At 37.3% G+C, this 18,075-nt stretch overlaps 7 protein-coding genes across 7 annotated transcripts; 4 read left to right on the top strand and 3 right to left on the bottom strand.

Moving 5' to 3' along the window:
- Window positions 1-107: 107 nt before the first annotated feature.
- VTP21DRAFT_2567 (uncharacterized protein) lies at window positions 108-1,772 on the bottom strand (the record flags this gene model as incomplete). The annotated part of the gene is made up of 4 exons (XM_069392773.1): window positions 108-196; window positions 260-1,432; window positions 1,512-1,678; window positions 1,741-1,772. 4 exons carry the CDS (start codon window positions 1,770-1,772, stop codon window positions 108-110), a joined length of 1,461 nt encoding a protein of 486 aa, XP_069250455.1.
- A 3,438-nt stretch (window positions 1,773-5,210) lies between these two features.
- Window positions 5,211-6,005, bottom strand: VTP21DRAFT_2566 (uncharacterized protein; the record flags this gene model as incomplete). Its single annotated transcript, XM_069392772.1, has 1 exon — window positions 5,211-6,005. The coding sequence occupies one exon, from the start codon at window positions 6,003-6,005 to the stop codon at window positions 5,211-5,213; it is 795 nt and encodes a 264-aa protein (XP_069250454.1).
- Window positions 6,006-8,837: 2,832 nt separating this feature from the next.
- Window positions 8,838-10,052, top strand: VTP21DRAFT_2565 (uncharacterized protein; the record flags this gene model as incomplete). The annotated part of the gene is made up of 3 exons (XM_069392771.1): window positions 8,838-9,188; window positions 9,245-9,564; window positions 9,623-10,052. 3 exons carry the CDS (start codon window positions 8,838-8,840, stop codon window positions 10,050-10,052), a joined length of 1,101 nt encoding a protein of 366 aa, XP_069250453.1.
- Window positions 10,053-10,485: 433 nt separating this feature from the next.
- VTP21DRAFT_2564 (uncharacterized protein) lies at window positions 10,486-11,007 on the bottom strand (the record flags this gene model as incomplete). The annotated part of the gene is made up of 2 exons (XM_069392770.1): window positions 10,486-10,758; window positions 10,825-11,007. The coding sequence occupies 2 exons, from the start codon at window positions 11,005-11,007 to the stop codon at window positions 10,486-10,488; spliced, it is 456 nt and encodes a 151-aa protein (XP_069250452.1).
- A 1,341-nt stretch (window positions 11,008-12,348) lies between these two features.
- VTP21DRAFT_2563 (uncharacterized protein) lies at window positions 12,349-12,810 on the top strand (the record flags this gene model as incomplete). Its single annotated transcript, XM_069392769.1, has 3 exons — window positions 12,349-12,430; window positions 12,494-12,619; window positions 12,689-12,810. 3 exons carry the CDS (start codon window positions 12,349-12,351, stop codon window positions 12,808-12,810), a joined length of 330 nt encoding a protein of 109 aa, XP_069250451.1.
- A 1,097-nt stretch (window positions 12,811-13,907) lies between these two features.
- Window positions 13,908-15,983, top strand: VTP21DRAFT_2562 (uncharacterized protein; the record flags this gene model as incomplete). The annotated part of the gene is made up of 11 exons (XM_069392768.1): window positions 13,908-14,015; window positions 14,079-14,132; window positions 14,190-14,312; window positions 14,373-14,476; window positions 14,536-14,582; window positions 14,638-14,708; window positions 14,776-14,788; window positions 14,848-15,192; window positions 15,260-15,479; window positions 15,569-15,678; window positions 15,754-15,983. 11 exons carry the CDS (start codon window positions 13,908-13,910, stop codon window positions 15,981-15,983), a joined length of 1,425 nt encoding a protein of 474 aa, XP_069250450.1.
- A 731-nt stretch (window positions 15,984-16,714) lies between these two features.
- VTP21DRAFT_2561 (uncharacterized protein) lies at window positions 16,715-17,657 on the top strand (the record flags this gene model as incomplete). The annotated part of the gene is made up of 6 exons (XM_069392767.1): window positions 16,715-16,800; window positions 16,882-16,939; window positions 17,013-17,053; window positions 17,136-17,189; window positions 17,292-17,364; window positions 17,448-17,657. 6 exons carry the CDS (start codon window positions 16,715-16,717, stop codon window positions 17,655-17,657), a joined length of 522 nt encoding a protein of 173 aa, XP_069250449.1.
- Window positions 17,658-18,075: the final 418 nt, after the last annotated feature.

The following is an 18,075-nucleotide window of genomic DNA, read 5'->3' as shown; positions in this document are numbered from 1 at the left end:
TGGTGCACGGTATATCTCGGGATGCTTAAAACAGAAGCGATAGTTTCAACTCTCACGAGCAGCGTTCACTGCACACCACGTCTTTATACTGGCCGCATCATATAATGCTAGCTGGCCTCGGTTTTTGAGCAGCAACGTGTAACTATCTGCTGCAGGCTAGCACGTCGAGGCACTCCAATCGTATAATTGTGATTGACTGCAGTAGTAGACCAAACGGTAGTCTAGTCATCGGGTTGATGATAGGGCGGACTAACTTTGCTGAAGATATTTTGCGCTTCAATTAAAAAGTGGCCTTTCTCGTTTATGCGTGCACGCACAGGGTAGTTGGTTAAGTAGTCGATACTATTTTGCCATATCGTATTGCTGCCTTGATATAGAACAAGCTTACCAGTTATCTCAAAATAAAATGAAAATTCGCCACTCTTAGATGTAAGTTTGCTGGAACTGTTAAAGATATCACCGAATCGGATGCTGTTAGTAGAATCAGCTGTGTCTAGTTCGCTCATATCGTTGCCGAAGGGTGGTAGATCAATATCATCGCGCTCGGCACCGCAGTTAACGACCCCGATGGCACTTTTGAATTTTTTTTCGAGATCGATGTCCAGGTTGATAATGTCAGTGTAGCGTATTTCGTACAATTGCTCCGAACTAACGCATAAGAATGGCACAGTAATAATAGTGGCATAAGGAAGTGCTACCAGCATCTTACATTTGCCTGGTGCCACTTGAAATTGATACTGCACTGTGTAGCCTTGGGCCTGGCTGAAAGTGGTGCCATTATTCACGGCCCGCTGCCAGGCACCTCTCTTCTGGTCTTCGTGGCTCTCAGATTTGGAAAATTGAACATTGTGTGTCGTTGCAAAGCTTTCAGTATGACCATGTGTCACGGTCTTAGTCTTTGTTGTCGTGTCGGATGTGCCTCTATTGATGCTGTGTGAGTTTTCGACTGCTTCAGTGTGCGTATCAGTGAACGAATCGGATTTAGTGCTACTCTCAGAGCCACGGAAATTGTAGAGCGAAGAGCCTCCACTTGACGCAGAAACTTCAACCCCGTTCTCCCTGCTGTGGGATTCAAATTTACTCTCTCCGTATCCGCTAGAAACTTCAGCACATGCTTTCCAGTTGGTAATAGCTTTCATTAATTCTGAAGCACCCAGACATCCGGAGATCTTAGCATCGATATTCCACCAACTTGAATCTTCTTTGTAATCACCACTGCGGAAATAAACATTAGCGGATTGATCCCAGTGGGAATCTTTGCTATAGAACGTTTCAGACCCCCTGGTATTGATTGTGGCGTGGCTCTTCTGATAACCATTTGTGAGTGTGCGCGAGACATTGTCGGTGACCGATTGGCTATCGGTGTGGCTGTAGCTATCAGAGAGTGAATTTTCAATGGAATCGGCTACTTTCTGGGTAAAGGCATCTCCTTCTGAACGAGTCGTACTATATCCATGTGTTACTCCAAGTACGTGAATCGCTAGTAGTAATTGCGTAGCTTAACCCATTACTTGTGCTCGCCTGCACGGTGTAGGCAATGCTGCAAGGAGAAGGCGAGTCTTTGGCACATGCAAGACTGTACTGATCCAGCGGTATAGGTGGTCCATATCCTCGGCGCGTCGAGGTATAGGGGGTACTCACCATTGCTGGCGAATAAGGATTGGCATAGGGGTTTCGGCTGATCAGCGGAACACAAGCCGTCAATACTTCCTCTTCTTCAGCTTTTGGGGTAGATTATACTTTCGTTGACTAATGGCGAGTATTAGCAACATTGTTAACGCGCCAGCCGCTAGTTTTTCCAAGCTTAGAAAGGAATTCATTTGAGCTGATAGGAGTTGCTTTGCCGTCGGCGACCACTTCGACAATATTTTCAATTCTGCCTCCAAATTGGGACAGAAATACTGTATTGTTAATAGCTGCGAATACCTGAGCTGCAACAAGACTGGTCAGGATGAGGTGAAGCAAAATGATATACCTAATGAAAGTTTAACATTAACTTCAGTATAATTAAGCGTTTCTATCAAAAACCCAAAAACATACTTGATATTATTTTCAGGTTAAAACGAGCGAAAAGAGAATGAAGGAATATGATTGAGTAAAGACTGTGTGGCCCTTTTCAAGTATAGAATGGCGTCAGAGCTTGCCTCAAATTGACAAGCATCTACAATTTACCTAGCTAGAAAGGGTAGCCTATTATATCCAAGTTCGATAGCCTTTTGGAGACTGAAGATGAAGGTGGAGTGTGCAGAGTTGCTATATCGTTTATATCTCGGACCTCTCCTTTTATGCACAGGTACACTTGGAGGCTGTTTTGAAAGTTGATGTTCTGAATTACTCGGAAAGAATCATATATGGTACAAGTTCATCAGCCAGCGATGAGAACATTTTTAGTGACGCGACTGAAAAAAAAAAACTAAGATTTGAGCGTGGAAAAAGAATTGGCAATTGCAGATCTCCCTCCGTTATGATAGTTAACTTTAAGATGCCAAGTGATATTGCATGAGCGAATTACCCAAGAGAGATTCTTGCCTAAATCAATTAGCTTCACTAAGAATGCTTATCTTTTTCCTAGTTATGTAATTGCCGCCCCGTTGCCATTAGATAACCCCCGTCGCTTTATTTATTAGGATACATACACACAATTATTCATATTGAATACATATAATTGGCCCTCATGGACAATCACAAACAAATACTTATCCTCAATTAATTTGAAGTTTAATAGCATATACTTCAAGTGCAAATGATGAATGCTAAATGTCTAATAGTATTATTATTTAGCAGAGGGTCTGCTATTTCAATATAATTAGTCGATAAAAGAATACATTTTTAAAAAGTATTCACAAGAACACAAAAATTGTCTTACACAAAGTTACTTTTTTAGCATTGCAATTTCTCAATAATAAATACCTACATGAGTTAATCTTGTAAGTGATTTGATCTGAATCGAAGAGATAATTATCACAACAATAAAATAAATTTTTGATTTGTCTAACTGCAATTCGCTTGAATTGCCACATGCCGTAGGCAGAAGCAATATTCGAGGTAAGGGAATAAGTTTGAATTGACATGCATAATATTCTTCATTACAGGAAATCTAGAGGTGAAAATAAACAAACACTTTTAAATTGACCTCGTTTACCTTTATTTTTATTTAAAGGTATTTGCAATTTAATTTGCCGTATGGCACGATATAGCCCTTTGCTTTGCTATGGAAACTACTTCATTCTTATTAGCACTTACTGCAAATCGTAAATGCAACATTGGAAAACATTCCACTTAATTATAATAACTGCAAAGGTGGAAGCGAAATTTCGGTAAGTAATCGCAAAATTCAAAACACAGATCAAGGCTCCTATTCGTTCTTGTTTATATTTACCGTTCAGATCCTACCCTCATTCTCCATGTTTTCAGTGTAAAAATAATCTAATATGAAATTACATGCTATATTAAAAACTGGAAACATTTTTTTATTCGACTCCATGTGAAAAAAATAGGGCAAAGATATACCCTTTTACAATAAAACATAAATCTTCCAATTAACTTATTAGCAGATTATTAGATGTGTCTTTGCTATAGTGTAAACTTTAGCATTTTCCGTTTTCACACCCAAAACAATCCAAGCATGTAGAAGTTACGTGTCTTCTTCCTCCGTGCGTGCAGCAGCCTCTGATATTATTTCTTTTTTGCGGACAGTCCGTATCGCATGTTCCTTGTTTATATCCTCCCCATGCATCACAGCATCTATCGGTCAATCCCTGGTCCACCCCACCACCCTGATAAAGACAAGAGATTTGGTAGACACAAGCATCAACTTGCAAAACGACGACAAAAAATACCAGAAAGATAATCAAGGATGAATAAAGCATATCTATCTGTTTATTAACCTTGGGACAAAACGGATATAAAAAGCTAAATGTTAAGACTTTTAATGCTGAGTATTTCCTCTGGATATTTATACGATAATTTTACAACTTCTCAACAGATACCATCAATATAGGAAATTGGAAAATTGGCCGAGCTAAGCCTTCACGAATCCTTTTGGCATTACAAAATAGGGCATTAAGAATGACTTCGCCACATTTGATAATATTAAATTTAGTACAGAATGTAAAAATTTTCATCTCATATCACCAATATAGTTCCACACAACTAAACTCTAATAGGAAATTCGATGATTTAGTCACTGGAATAACCAACCTTTATTATTATACTTACATTATAACATTTAGAGTTCGCATTATTCACTGAACAGATTGTGAAAATTGTAACGTACTGCATTAAATCTAGTCCTGACCTACTGAACAAACGCGGTAGTTAGGGACTAGATTTGATCTAATAATTGTATAATTATTATATACTTCAAATTGCCATAAGCTATTTCTCCTTATATCGAAAAATTTATAAAAAAATAAATTGGTCAAATATGGTAAATGGCGTGAGGTTTAAACTATTTATTTGGAGTATGAAAAATATGAATTTTAATAGATCTGAACTATATTATTGATATGTTGTGCTTTCTTTAGTAACTTACGCATAGGAAGATATGTGAGTGAATAAGGGTTTATTTAGCAGGTTCATTTAGTGCATTTTTCATCAAATGAATAATATTACGATTAATTAACTTTTGCTTCTGATATATCTGTTCACCAAGAGTAAAGGCAAACTAGATACTAATTTTCGAGTACGTGCAGTAATAAACCCTTCTCACGTCTGAATACGGGTAGTTAAATTTAACATATGAGTATAGATTGCAATGCATTTGAGTTTGCCCCTTATTAAAAAAATTCCAAAAGAAATTCAATAGATCAAAATATGAAATGTTAGTAAAATTATTTCAATTCAATGTATGGCGCAACGACACATTGCTATATGCGTTATTCTTAAAAATCAAACAAACTCCCAGCCTATAAGAAAAGTTTATTCAAGAAGTGAATATAACACAATAAAAGATATAATATGACGACTTAATTTTATCCTTATTTTTTTTAAAAATTTAATAAATTGATAGCATATCCATCAGCTTATATCTGTTTGAATATACTTTATAAGAATAGAACAGACAGTAAGTAAAATTATTTCTAGTCGATACTAAAATAAAGGAGTTATTTTAGAGAGGATTTTAGAACAGATCCATTACACGCCTTCATTAAGCTTATCATAAGAATTTAAAGGCGTGATATCTTCTGCTAATTCTTATTAGTGTATACCTATTTCTGCGAAGTAGTCGTCTGCTTACTTTTTGGTTTTTTCTTAGATTTAGTGGAAGATCCTGATTTGGATGGAGACGTGGATAGAGATTGTGAAGTGTTAGACATGCTAGGTGATCCTGTTGGTGACTGAGAGGCACCCGAAGCAGCAGGCGATTGAGAAGCTGCTCCTATTGGGCTAGGAGATCCTGTTGGTGACTGTGAGGCACCCGAAACTGCAGGCGATTGAGAAGCATCCTCAAAAACAGTCGTCGTAAGCGTAATTGTTAATTTTTTCTTCGATTTAGTAGAAGATCCTGATGTGGATGGAGACGTGGATGGAGACTGTGAAGCGTTAGACAAGTTAGGCGATTCTGAGCTAGGTGATCCTGTTGGTGACTGGGAGGCGCCCGATTCTGCAGGCGACTGAGAAGCCGCTCCTGTTGGGCTAGGTGATCCTGTTGGTGACTGAGAGGCGCCCGATTCTGCAGGCGATTGAGAAGCCGCTCCTGCTGGGCTAGGTGATCCCGTTGGTGACTGAGAAGCAGCAGCAGCAGGACTCGTCGAAGATTGATCACAATTTCTAATATGTCCCTCCGGAGCAGGTTTGTTAGATTTCCCTAAAATTGGTGGCAGTTTTGCTAAGGGCATTATCGCTTTAATTGGTCCCGCATCGCACTCTGCACAAAATTTTCCCGAATCTACTCCCTTATGATCAGTACATCTACCATTTTCGCATTTATCGGAGCAGCAAAATTTATTCTCAGCGCACTCTGTTCCTTCTGCAAAGCACCAGAAACAGGGTGATTGCGTCATCCAAGTGTAATTGCTAAGTCCTAGGCTATTCATTACACTGAAGGAAAGCTTTGGGAACCCGCCGACCAAGTATCGAGGATAAAAGCAATATTTTTTACATCCCTCTAATCCCACTCCAGGTTGAAGCAGCCCAATAGCCCTTAAATCCACCCCGAAAGCAGTTCGGGAAAAAATTAACGTAATTACATATAATAACAATAACATTATAGCCGGAATAACAGGATATTTGTTTGTTTTTATTTTGTTTCTTTCTTCACTATTTAAAAATAATTTATTCTTGAAACAAGGGTGTTTTTTTATTTCAAACAAGGTAAGGTGCACCCTGGCTACTATTACTTGTCTAAAATTCCTTAATTTATCGAAGATATTGATCATTCTTTAGTGATGAAACCCTTGATTTAGTTCAGAAATATCTTCCATCAAAGACATTATTTCCTTGCGGTTTTGATTTTTACTAAGTTAACAATTGAGTTTATTATCGAATAATCGACGAGGCTTTAAGGATGTGCAGAAGGCGGCAAATATTCTCCGAGGTATTGCTGGACACTTTGCAGAATTTTTAAAATGATTTTAATGCTAGTTTTATTTTACAATAGAAGAGTATAATAGCCTTATGGTCTTGCTAATGATCTCCTCTTTTAGATAGAGCAATTTAAATAGAGCAACTAGGGACAATGTTTGTTAGAAATCTATCATAATATTATTTGCCCATGTAAAACAATTTTCCGCAAAATTATTACAGGACTTTTATTTGTAGTGTATTAATCAAGTATATCATTATTTGGAACAAGGACTAAGTATATTTGGATATTTCGTATGTAAAACCATTCAGAGAATATTATAATCGAATTGTTCGGAAAACGTGTATTTAATGAAAAAATATATAATGAATATTTACTTTACGGAATTTGGGTACATTTCTCCATCAGAGCGAATAATCAACGAATTAATATAAAAGTAACAAAGTAACAAATTTAATAGCAATATACAGGAGGAATGGTTCTACCATATATAACGATAGGCGTCCCAGTTGAACAAGAAGAAGTTGTGTATGTAGTAGTTGGGCATTGGACGATACGATACATGTAGGGTACCGTGATAGTTTCACAAGGGCCTGTATCAGCCTTGGACGGTATGGCACAACGTTTCTCAACTGAACTACCATAGACTACCGACGTAATAAAGCACATCTGAAAGAGCGCTACCCAGAAGAATATATTCATTTTAGTGAAATGATAAAAAAACTGTTTGTAAACAAAAAAGAAAGAAACAAAAAGCATGATAATATATGTTTTTCACTGTAGTGAACCGAGCATGCCGGGGTTTTATAACAAGGGAGTGATTTATATCAAATCCCTGCATTTATACTATAGAATAATTTTAAACATAAGACTATTATCTACATAAATCGAATATAAGAATTGAACTATTGTCCTAAATAAATATTAAGAGAAATTCTGAAATAAATAGTTATAGAATGCATCGCTCTGCCCATATCATTGAAATCCAGCAGACAAATGAGTGTAAAATAGATGAACTATTAAATCTCGAGAAAATATCCGCCCAGAAAGGACGCTTTCATACAGTATAAAATGATTTTATTCTACTCTTATTTGCTTTGATTTTTTTTTTTGGCCCATCCTCCCGGAAAAATGGCTGAATTCGCCGTATAAAAACCCAAGATTAGCTGATCGTAGAGCTAAATGACAATAGACGCCATAAATATTTAATCTGTAGGAAAATGATGCTGGCAATAGGCAACAGTAGAAGGTTATTGGCACTCGGACAAGATTTATAATAGATATTAAACAGTTTCGTTCAAGTGTCATAAACATCCGGTTCAGTGAGCATCTTTTAATGAACATATTAAATGTATCCTTGTTAATCCGCATAGAATCTTAGAGAATAGGACCATTTTTGATATAAAAAAGACAAGGGTTAAAAGTTGATATTTTGTATTATACTTTACCTCGCGCCCCTTGTACCTCGCTCTCCTTTCGTCGATATTATTCAATTATACTAGCACATCAACTTAAAAGTTAGTTCTTAAGTAATGAAACTATCAAAACAAGCATTTAAAAGTAGTTTAGTTCTTTAATTCACTATATTAGCCCGTAGTTTTTTAGTTTATAAGAAATAGGATATCGGCTCACTATATTGTTTAATTAAAAGAAAAGAATTCTAATATTAGAATAATCCGTTCTAGCCTTTGTGGTTACTAGTCAAATCCTTAAACCCGACTAATCTTTTCTCCTTATCAGTAATACATAAACGAAATGAGCGTAATTGATTTCTATATTAATACAAATACTAACATAATTTAGAGTTAAGGCCGTAGGGATTAAACCCGAATGTCCTACCAAAATATTTTCGTGGATTTCTTAATGCTTATTTTTAGACCTAGCGAATATTGGTCTGTTTTTGAACAAAAGCATAAAGCATGAAAGTGTATCGCACGGTTTCAATTCTGGCGAAGCTGTTCTTGCTACGAGGTATTAATAAATGAGCTAATTTGTTACGTAAAGCCGTTTTTCCCACAATTGATATATAATTTGGCAAATTTGCTACGCAAGGATCACTTTTCAAAGCATTTAAGTACTGGAATCAGGGATTTGATTCGACTGGTCGGGAGGTGCATACGTAAATTGTACTTAAGCCAACGTGCGTTTCCCACGAAAAAATTAGACTAAAATCAATCGCAGTTTAAATACCAAAGTGTATCTATGCCTGATACCTGTTTTAATTTGCCAATTTTCTAGGCAACCTTAGATGATATAAAGGAAATAATTTCTTTGGAAATTTTCCGCTGGAATCAAGGATTTATTCAGAACAATGTCCCCAATTGACACTGAACGTTATCTTTTAATCTGCTTCATCAAGCTTTTCCTAGCTATAATTCTCTTAACTCTAATCACACTTGTTAACGGACAATGTAGTAACATCTCAGTCCGAAAAGAATTCCGTCAGCTCTCGGATTCCGAGAGATTGGATTTTATCAACGCCGTCAAAGCCTTAAATCAAGGAACTAGACCCAATAGATATGACAATCTCTCAAAATGGCATACCCAAGCTAGGTATTACGCCCATCAAAACCCGCAATTTCTCCCTTGGCATCGTGCATTTGTACGTGAATTTGAGAAAGCGCTTCAGTCAACTAACCCCAATGTTGTTGTCCCATACTGGGTATGTATCTTCACATCCATCGTATCCTATCGCAATATTAACATTGCTCCATATAGGATTGGAGCTTAGACTACGAAGATGCCAATAATAGTCCAATATTTTCTAATAGTTGGTTAGGGGGAAGCGGTAGCTGTGTAACCAACGGACAATTCGCAAATTGGCAAGTAACCTATGTTGGAGATGGCTCAGCATCCCCACATTGTCTTGAGAGACAAATAAACCTCTCCAAAGACGAGGTTAGGGATCCCTACAGACTCCAGAACATTATATCTACTAGAGATGACTATGATGACTTTCGTTCGGCGATCGAAGTGCCACATGATAGTATTCATGTCGGAGTTGGTGGGGATATGTTAGATCTGGCAAGTCCAAACGAGTAAGAGTCCATTTACAGTGAACTTTTTTATCATTTGCTAATTTCATGTTTACTATAGCCCCATATTTTATATGCATCATGCCTTTGTTGACAAACTCTGGGCAGATTGGCAAAGCCGGGACCCGAGCTTTGTATATCGATACAGTGGAACGAATTCCGACGGAAGCACTGCTTCAATATATGATACTCTTACACCCTTCAATACTCAGGTTTGGTCAACTATGGATACAACTAGTGATGGGTTTTGTTACAGGTATGATGGTGCCCAATCTATGGTTTCAGCCAGCTCCACCAGGCTCAAGTCCAGTTCAAAGCCAAAACTTCTCACAAAACCCAAGCCACTACCCGAGTCTATAATCCTTAAGAAAGGAGGCAATGTAACTAGAGTACGTGAACAAGAGGCAAAGGAGGCGAAATTTGTCCTCGAGTTTAATCAAAATATCACCTCTAATCGCCCAATCAATATTGCAGCCAAAATCAGACTTTAAGCTACTTTTTAATTGTATATAATTAATTTATTAATCCATTTGACAAGCATCTGCTGAATTAATTTATAACATATTAAGTTGTATTATACAGTATGTGCTACCATTAATATCAATATTAATATCTGATGATCTATTTCCTAGATTAATTAATATTCATTATTAATATGTTGAATAATCATGTACTAATAGAAAAAGTTGGCAATAGAATTAGACATTAAATCAATCCAACTGGCTACATTCAAATTCATGAGTTGAGCAGTAGAACCTAAATGCAAATAGATGAGAGATTTATTGCGTTTTAAGACAGGTAGTGTTGCTCAATGAGACGATTGATTCCAAATTCATATTTTCCACACTGGTTATGATGGCTATGTAAGCTCATTTTAATAAATATTTACTTTATTAAGAAGTGAAAAAAAATTCTTCATAAGAATCATAAAACACAATTTACGATGGTGGTTGGATCTGGGGTCTTGCAAGGCGGAGAAATGCATGATAAAGTCATAGTGATAATGCTAGTGTAACATCTTTCAGAATACACAAGAGATGGAGTTGGAGTTAGAGTTTCAGTTAATAAGGATATTGGTTCCTCTTCGATAGTAGTTGAAATTTCTTCTGAGTTGATGCCTTTTTGATTTTGTTTGTTAATGTTTTGATTCAAACTTCCACTACCGTCGCCATCGTTCTTTGTCCCATTATGATTATTCTAATGCAAGGCGCAGAATTTAAAACTTCAACTGAACCATTTAAAGATCCAAATAATATTAATTACCTCTCCAATCTGCTGATGAAGGCCGACCTCATTACTTCCATGGATACGGATTTCGCGTTTGCCTAAATTGACATTAGGCTCATTGTTAACTAGCGTGTCATTTTCATCAACTTGCTCTTGTGTTCCAATAGCTAGGGTAGCTAGAGCAACGAGGGAGAGAAATCTAATACTGAGGAGCTTCATCTTATTAAGTTGTAGAAAAAAACCTCAATGGTAACAGTAATTTCTGAATAATTTTTCATGGATTTCATTAAAATATCCAGTTTTATACCATGATTTATTTGAGGCAAACAATGGCGAATTGATCCAAAGACCTAATTTCCATATAGAGATTACATGGCTATCATATAACCATTTGATATAAGCTTAACCAAATGGAATTTAAGTGACTTTTGTTGTAATCCCTGTATCGGTTTGATTTTTTTAGCATCCTTTCCGGTAGTTTTTGCAACACCGAAAATATTTTTTCTATTTATATATTGTATTTACAGTAAGTACAATGACTGTAGCTAAAAATTTGTGCCAATCTTTATTATATGCTTCAGATAGAATTTATTCTAGCACTAGAAACGTTTGAGCTCCGGAGCTAAATTAGTTTCAATAGTGTTTAAGGGATTCCCTTGTAGATCTCCTCCTATCCCTGCTTTGAACATAGAAAAAGTAAGTTAATTACGCCGCTCAGATTATTCACAAAATCAAACCTTCTTGATCAGTCACTATCAATTATTATTGACTACGCTTTTATAATCATCTAAATAATTCGGATAACTAAGCCATTTTTTAGGAGAATATACATACCTACAATATATACAGTATGTGAAAGATGATTTATATTACACTGCATTTAACATTTGTAATATATTTGAACTTAAGGTATCTTTTACACATTCTATCAGGTATCTATGCATATAGCCTTACCAAAAGAGCTCCTCAATGAGGTGTATAGAGCGACTAAGTGACACTGGGGTTAAAACTCTTATGTATATATATCAGACGCAATCTTAACAAATGATCCATGGCCTCACTATTGCTACAAGTCACCCAAATATGTAAAGGTAGAATTTGTGTCATAGAGTCTACTATATCGCTTTGGCTAATTCGATACAAGTTCAAATTTTTACGCCCTCGAATAGTTTCAATGAAAATTTCGAACCGGGGATATTAGGTCTATCTACTTGATTTGGTAATGGTTTTTACCTTCGAGAGTCAGGGTTTATCTTAAAGGAGTTTTGATGGCACAAGGTTTCATTTTCCAGGATAACTGTTGGTCCAATCCGTTAACCGTGTTGGATGGTCATCGATATGATTTCTATTTAAAGTAGTGTTCAAAAGTCATTTCCAACTCGAGTAACAATCGAAACGAATAATATCACATATTCTCGGTAAAGAGGTCCCATATTTATTGGAAACATTGCCACCGTAAAGTGTATATAAAGAGAGACCCTCCCGAGAAGTTTCCATCCATATCCCATCCCATTCATTAAACACTCATTTATACTTAAAATAATCACATCACAAATAATAATGCGTGGCCTAGTAGCAATTGTCTTCTTTCTTTCATCCGGCCTTGTGCTTGCTGCCCCTAGCGTTGAGCCCTCGAGAGACCGTAGGTGTACAACATTATTCTAATAGTAGCACACCCAATCTAATATACAAATTATTATTTCAGGAGTATGTCCTTTATCAGGTGATCAGGGCTGTCGACTACACTGTTCCGTGTTCCACGGTCGTAGCATGGGAAGTTGCATTGGTGGAAAATGCGTCTGTGAACCTTCTGCTAATGAGCGTCCAGACTGTAAGTTAACAATTATCATTATTAAACCATTTCAAATTCTTTAATGTGAAATTAATTCATCTACCTTAGTTACCTGCGCTTTTGGAAACTTTGGGTGTAGCATTCACTGCATGGTGTTCCATGGTGTGAGCGGTGGGCATTGTGTTAATGACGATGTCAACAAGAATCGATGTTCTTGCGTTACTTATTAATGAGATAAATATTTTTCCTAAATAATCGAGGTTTCCATAATGTCCCGAAACTTGCAGGGCGGTTGTTGTATTAATGGGTTTCTTTTATCGTACCTTTGTATTTCATTATATTGCTTCTCTATTTGCTTTTTTCTCGGAAAACCTGTAATTACTCTATTTTATCTTTAATACTAGTTAGATTGAAAGATCGAAATTTCCATAACGTTTTTCGAAGAGCAGATAGCATTTAAACTTATTATTATAGAAAACGATGAAGTATAACTACTACAATATAGCAATCATTGAAATTTTTGGCCCGTTATCTTGGACGAGACCGATGCATACAGTTCCCAGTAATGAGTTTGAGTTTTGTAGATTATATTTTGTCTAGGAGAAAGTTTATTCGATTAGAGCCGAGATCAGGTAGGAACTTAGCTGCAGAGGCTATTAGTTAACGCTCCCTTATAATAACACAAATTTAAAACTAAAAACTAACCACTTTGCTTCTAGCATGTCTTAGTCCAAACCTATTAAGCATTAGCGGGTTTAGTTCGGTTGATATCTGGATTAGGTTAGGTTATTATAAAATCCACATAAACCTCCGTCAGGTTAGGTTATCTCCTTAGGTATCTCCAGGATCGCAGTAATTATCTCTTTCTGCAGCCGCCCCTACAAAGAAAGCTTTAAACTTTAAACTAAATTTGAAAATACATCCTACTTGCAAGCAACCATCCCGCCGGAGGAAATCACTGGTCCATCCAGCCACAGCCACAATCTACGAAAACATCTCAGCCAATAAGAGCGCTCAGAGAGCAGACGTTGGGATTGAGGAGTACCAGCCTCGCCTTGTGAAAAGTTTTTGTGCCCTTCGCAAAAAGAAACTTTGTTCAAGCAAGGCAAACGAGAAATCATTGGATTCCAATAACACCCCTCCCTGAATCCGTATCAGCTGACATTGAATCATCGCCGTAGGTTCGAGGAAGTGTAACCCTGGCGGCCCCATTCCCACACCTACAGCGCTGTCCCAGAAAGATTAAGGATGCGCCGAACAATATAAAGAGCAAGTATCGCTAGGCCCGCCGCAACCCTCGACTACTCTCGAGTTTACACTACATAGAATGAATGATGCTGCGGTCCTTGAGGTTTCTCTGCAAAAGGAGGCGGTCGACGAGCTCGACGGCGTAGAGAGAAGAGTCGTCAGAAAAACCGATGGGTTTCTATTGCCGGTATTGGTCTCCGTTTGGCTTTCGCTCTCTTGAACCAAGGGAAATGCTAACTCAACGCTGCAGTTCCTGGTGCTTCTTCTGATCCTGTGCTTCCTCGATCGAGCCAATATCGCAAATGTACTCGCCCCCAAGAGTTTGCCTGACACACTGGCTCTAATGTGGTTGTATTATTAGGCGAGGTTGGCGGGCTTGGAGAAGGACTTGAATCTTTCGGAAGGCCAGTTTCTGTGGTGCGTGGCCATCTATTTTTTCCCCTATGCATTGTCGGAAATTCCGTCGAATATCGGCCTTAAGAGGGTAAAAGCCAATCAATATTGCGCGTGGTTTTGTTATGTTTACTCTATGGCTTAAACATAGTTGCGGCCCTCTCGTTGGTTTGCCTTCATTATGATAAGCTGGGGTGCTGCGGCGGTTGGCATGGGCTTCGTCAAAAATTTCGAGTCTCTCTTTGCTACAAGATTGTACCGTAAACCATGAAATCGATATTCGACAAGCCAAGCCTTACTAAAACGCCCTATAGTCTCTTAGGTATGTTCGAAGGAGGCCTCTTCCCGGGGTGCGTCTTCTGTAAGTGCATTATGATTTATATACCTGAACTTCACGTAAATTGCTATCGCTTAAGATCTCTCATGCTGGTATAGAAAGCGGGAATTGGCTACTCGGCTTGCTATTATTAATGGCGCAGCCAGTTTGGTGAGCATAAATTAATAGATAGGTTTTTGGTTAGATACTTAGTGCTATATATTTTTCATTTCAATAGGCTAATGCTCTGGGTAAGAAATGAACCTGCTATTGCTATCATCATCCCGCCGTAATTATTATTTAATTCTAGGTGGGCTCCTCGCTTTTGGGATTACCCGTCTTGGTGATCCACTCCGTCCCTGGCAATGGCTGTTCATAATCGAAGGAATTCCCTCGGTTATCGCTGGCTTTTTGGTATATTTCTATTTCCCCGATTTTCCCCTAACCGCCAAGTTCCTTACTGAGAAAGAGCGAGCTGTTGCGGTTGCTCGGCTTCAAAAAGATGCAAGGTTCGATCCTCATATGACCCGCACTAACAAAAAATATATGTTGGAGGTGTTTAAGGAGCCGCGGGTATATCTATTCGCGCTTGTTGGGAGCACATTTACCTTTGCGCTATACGCGCTGACCAACTTCTTGCCTACAATAATCAATCGTAATTTGCATCCTCTTTCATTGCATTATATTCTTGTGGATTACGATTTCTCCTTTTTAAACTGTAGAAATGGGCCATGATAAATATACTTCACAAGCCCTTACCTTTGCTCCTAATTTCGTGGCTTTCTTTGTAAGTGTCTCCATCGCAATCCATTCAGACCATCGATTCGAACGAGGGTTCCACTTGGCAGCGGTCGGATTACTGGGAGCCTGTGGATACTTGATTTTGATGCTGGCACGAAATAATGCTGTGCGATATTTTGCAGTTTTCCTTGTCGTGGCGGCGTAAGTATTCCCTTTTCTGAGATTATTAGAGTTGATTTCCCTCCTGCTTTTTCATTTCTTATTAACCAAGGTTGCCTTATAAATAATAGTATGGGCTCTGCTCCTCCTATTGGACTTATGTGGGCAAACGCCAACTTCTACCCTGCTGAAAAGAGGGCAGTGGCTATTGGATTCATAGCAAGTGTAGCCAATTGCATTGGTATGTAAAAAATGAACTCTGTACTTCTGTAGTTAAAGAATTAAATTTGAGATTGATAATGACCCCAATTTGTAGGTGCTACTGGAACTCAAATATATCGCAAAGACGATGAACCTGATTATGTTCGCGGACACACTATCCTTTTTTGTGCGACTCTTCTTACTATTATACTTGCATTCACCATTAAAATATATCTATATTATCTAAATCGAAGTCGGGAACGCCAATCCAATGCGAATACCGTTGAAATGGAAGGCACTAAAGAAGTTACAGATAGGGATCCCGATTTTCGCTTTGCCTTATAGATAGAACAATATCTATTGTTTGTTCGTTCTATGATCCCCCAATTGCTTTTATTTTAATCTAATGAATACAGTGCAAATTCATTTCATATTACTGTATATTATTTTCAATACAAGTAATTTGTTATACACCTCTTATTTGAGAATTAATCTCTTTTAAATAACTATACTTCTTGAACACCGCAAGAGTCAAAAGATTGGAGTTTCAAATTAAGTGTATACACTAAAAGAAATATTTCCCACTTAAGTTGTTATCCTAGACATTGCCCAATAAAGAAGAGTTGATAAATATTGAAAATCAAAGAGTAAACACATCGATGAATCCTTGCGATGATCGCCAGTTATGATTGATCTCTGTGAAAGCCAAAGTTCTACTCTTGCTTCATTCGAAAACTCACAACATGGCCTCTATATACAAAATTTAAGTCTAAGTATTGGTTTTAACAGGATAGCATCGTTTTCAACACCATAGATTGAGCTTTTTCCAATTGATTTTAGAAGATTTTTGGGTCTTATCGGCTTTATAATAATCTCAAGCTTTAAGATTTTTCAGATGTAGAGCTCAAGATATTATTATAAACCGTAGGGCTTTTCAAGGAAAAATATCACTCTAAATAAATAGCGGCGTTTGTATGCCTTCCTAATCTAGTATACTGCATTATGTGTTGTATTCGCTTGTGTAGGGGTCAATTCTTGGTTAGCTACACCAGTACTCGCAAGTAAAATTATTAATCATGTTGCTCGAAGGATCTTGCCATTGTGGAAAAATCGCATTCACATGCGAATCAAGTACTCCATATCCATATATGATTTGCTATTGGTGAGTATGCCCTGTCGAATGACCAATACATTAAATATGATGTGTCGATAACATTTGTGTAAATCGCATTGTATTTCAAAGCTCCATATGCCGTAAAACTCAGGGTGGATCTGGCGGTTGCATCAACATCAGAGCTGAGGTATGAAAAACTTTTCGTCATTTATCTTGATTGTTGTAGAGTTCTTAAATTTCCTTTTCACATGAAATTGTAGAGAGAAACATTCAAATTGGTGCGAGGTGCCCAGTACCTTAAGCAAGTTTCTCGAAATTCTGATTCCAGAGCCGGCTATCAAAACAAATTCGAAAATGATTAACAAGACTAAATTTTTTTTCAGGGTATATCATGCCATTCGTAATAGAGAGGATCCTGTAGAAAAGCAAGAGCTATGGTGAGTAAATTGAGCACAAGTCTAATTATAGCACCTTGGCAAAAGGTATCTTGTTAGCCGAAATTGACAGTTCCTACTACCTAATACCGCCTCCTATTACAGTGGTAATCTACGCTATTTCTGTTCCGAGTGCGCTTCTTACCTTTGGGCGGATGATCCACAGTGGTTCGATTCGGTAAGCATTCCTATACCCATTCAGAGCTCAGCATTTTTAAGCGGAATTTACCAACTCGTCTGCCGAAAATTATTTTAACACAGATATATCCTTATGCTTCTGCTTTCGACACTGAACTACCAGTTCCTCCACATCGTGTGCATTTATTGCTCTCTTCTGGACAAAAATGGGCGGACCCACGGTCTCTCACAAAGGCAAAAGAAGCAAGTGGCCACGAAGATCAATATTTTGAAAAATACCCTGATCTCTCTATTGTTGATTGGCATAAAAAATACGCGAATTTGTCGAAATAGGATGAGAGTATATTGGATTCGCTGTTTGAAATTTCATAAATAAAAGAGTACCTTGATTATTATATTTACGCATAGCATTGGAATCGATTAGAATGTCATTTCTACATTTTTATTGCAACGATATACCCGATGAACTTCATGTTGTAAGATATGAAGATGTTGAATCTGTACATAGGATATTAAGAATTTATTAATATAAAAATATATTCTTTGAAGACACCTAAAATACTTTATTCAGAATACAAATGGATTCTCACTCACTCAACTGATAAACTAATCTGCAAAAGTTAAATAGCATTTTCAATTAAAATCTAATTAGCGTTAAAGCAACAACATTGCCACATGCAAATACTAATGTATTCAGAATAATCATAGGATATTATCCAAAAAGGTTGTTTAAATATACAGTATGCCGCAT

This window comes from Calcarisporiella thermophila, assembly GCF_041956535.1.
Source record: "Calcarisporiella thermophila strain CBS 279.70 unplaced genomic scaffold VTP21scaffold_14, whole genome shotgun sequence".
NCBI classification, from domain to species: Eukaryota; Fungi; Calcarisporiellomycota; class Calcarisporiellomycetes; order Calcarisporiellales; family Calcarisporiellaceae; genus Calcarisporiella; species Calcarisporiella thermophila.
The sequence above is the reverse complement of the archived record's forward strand: the minus strand, read 5'-3'. Positions and strand labels throughout refer to the sequence as shown.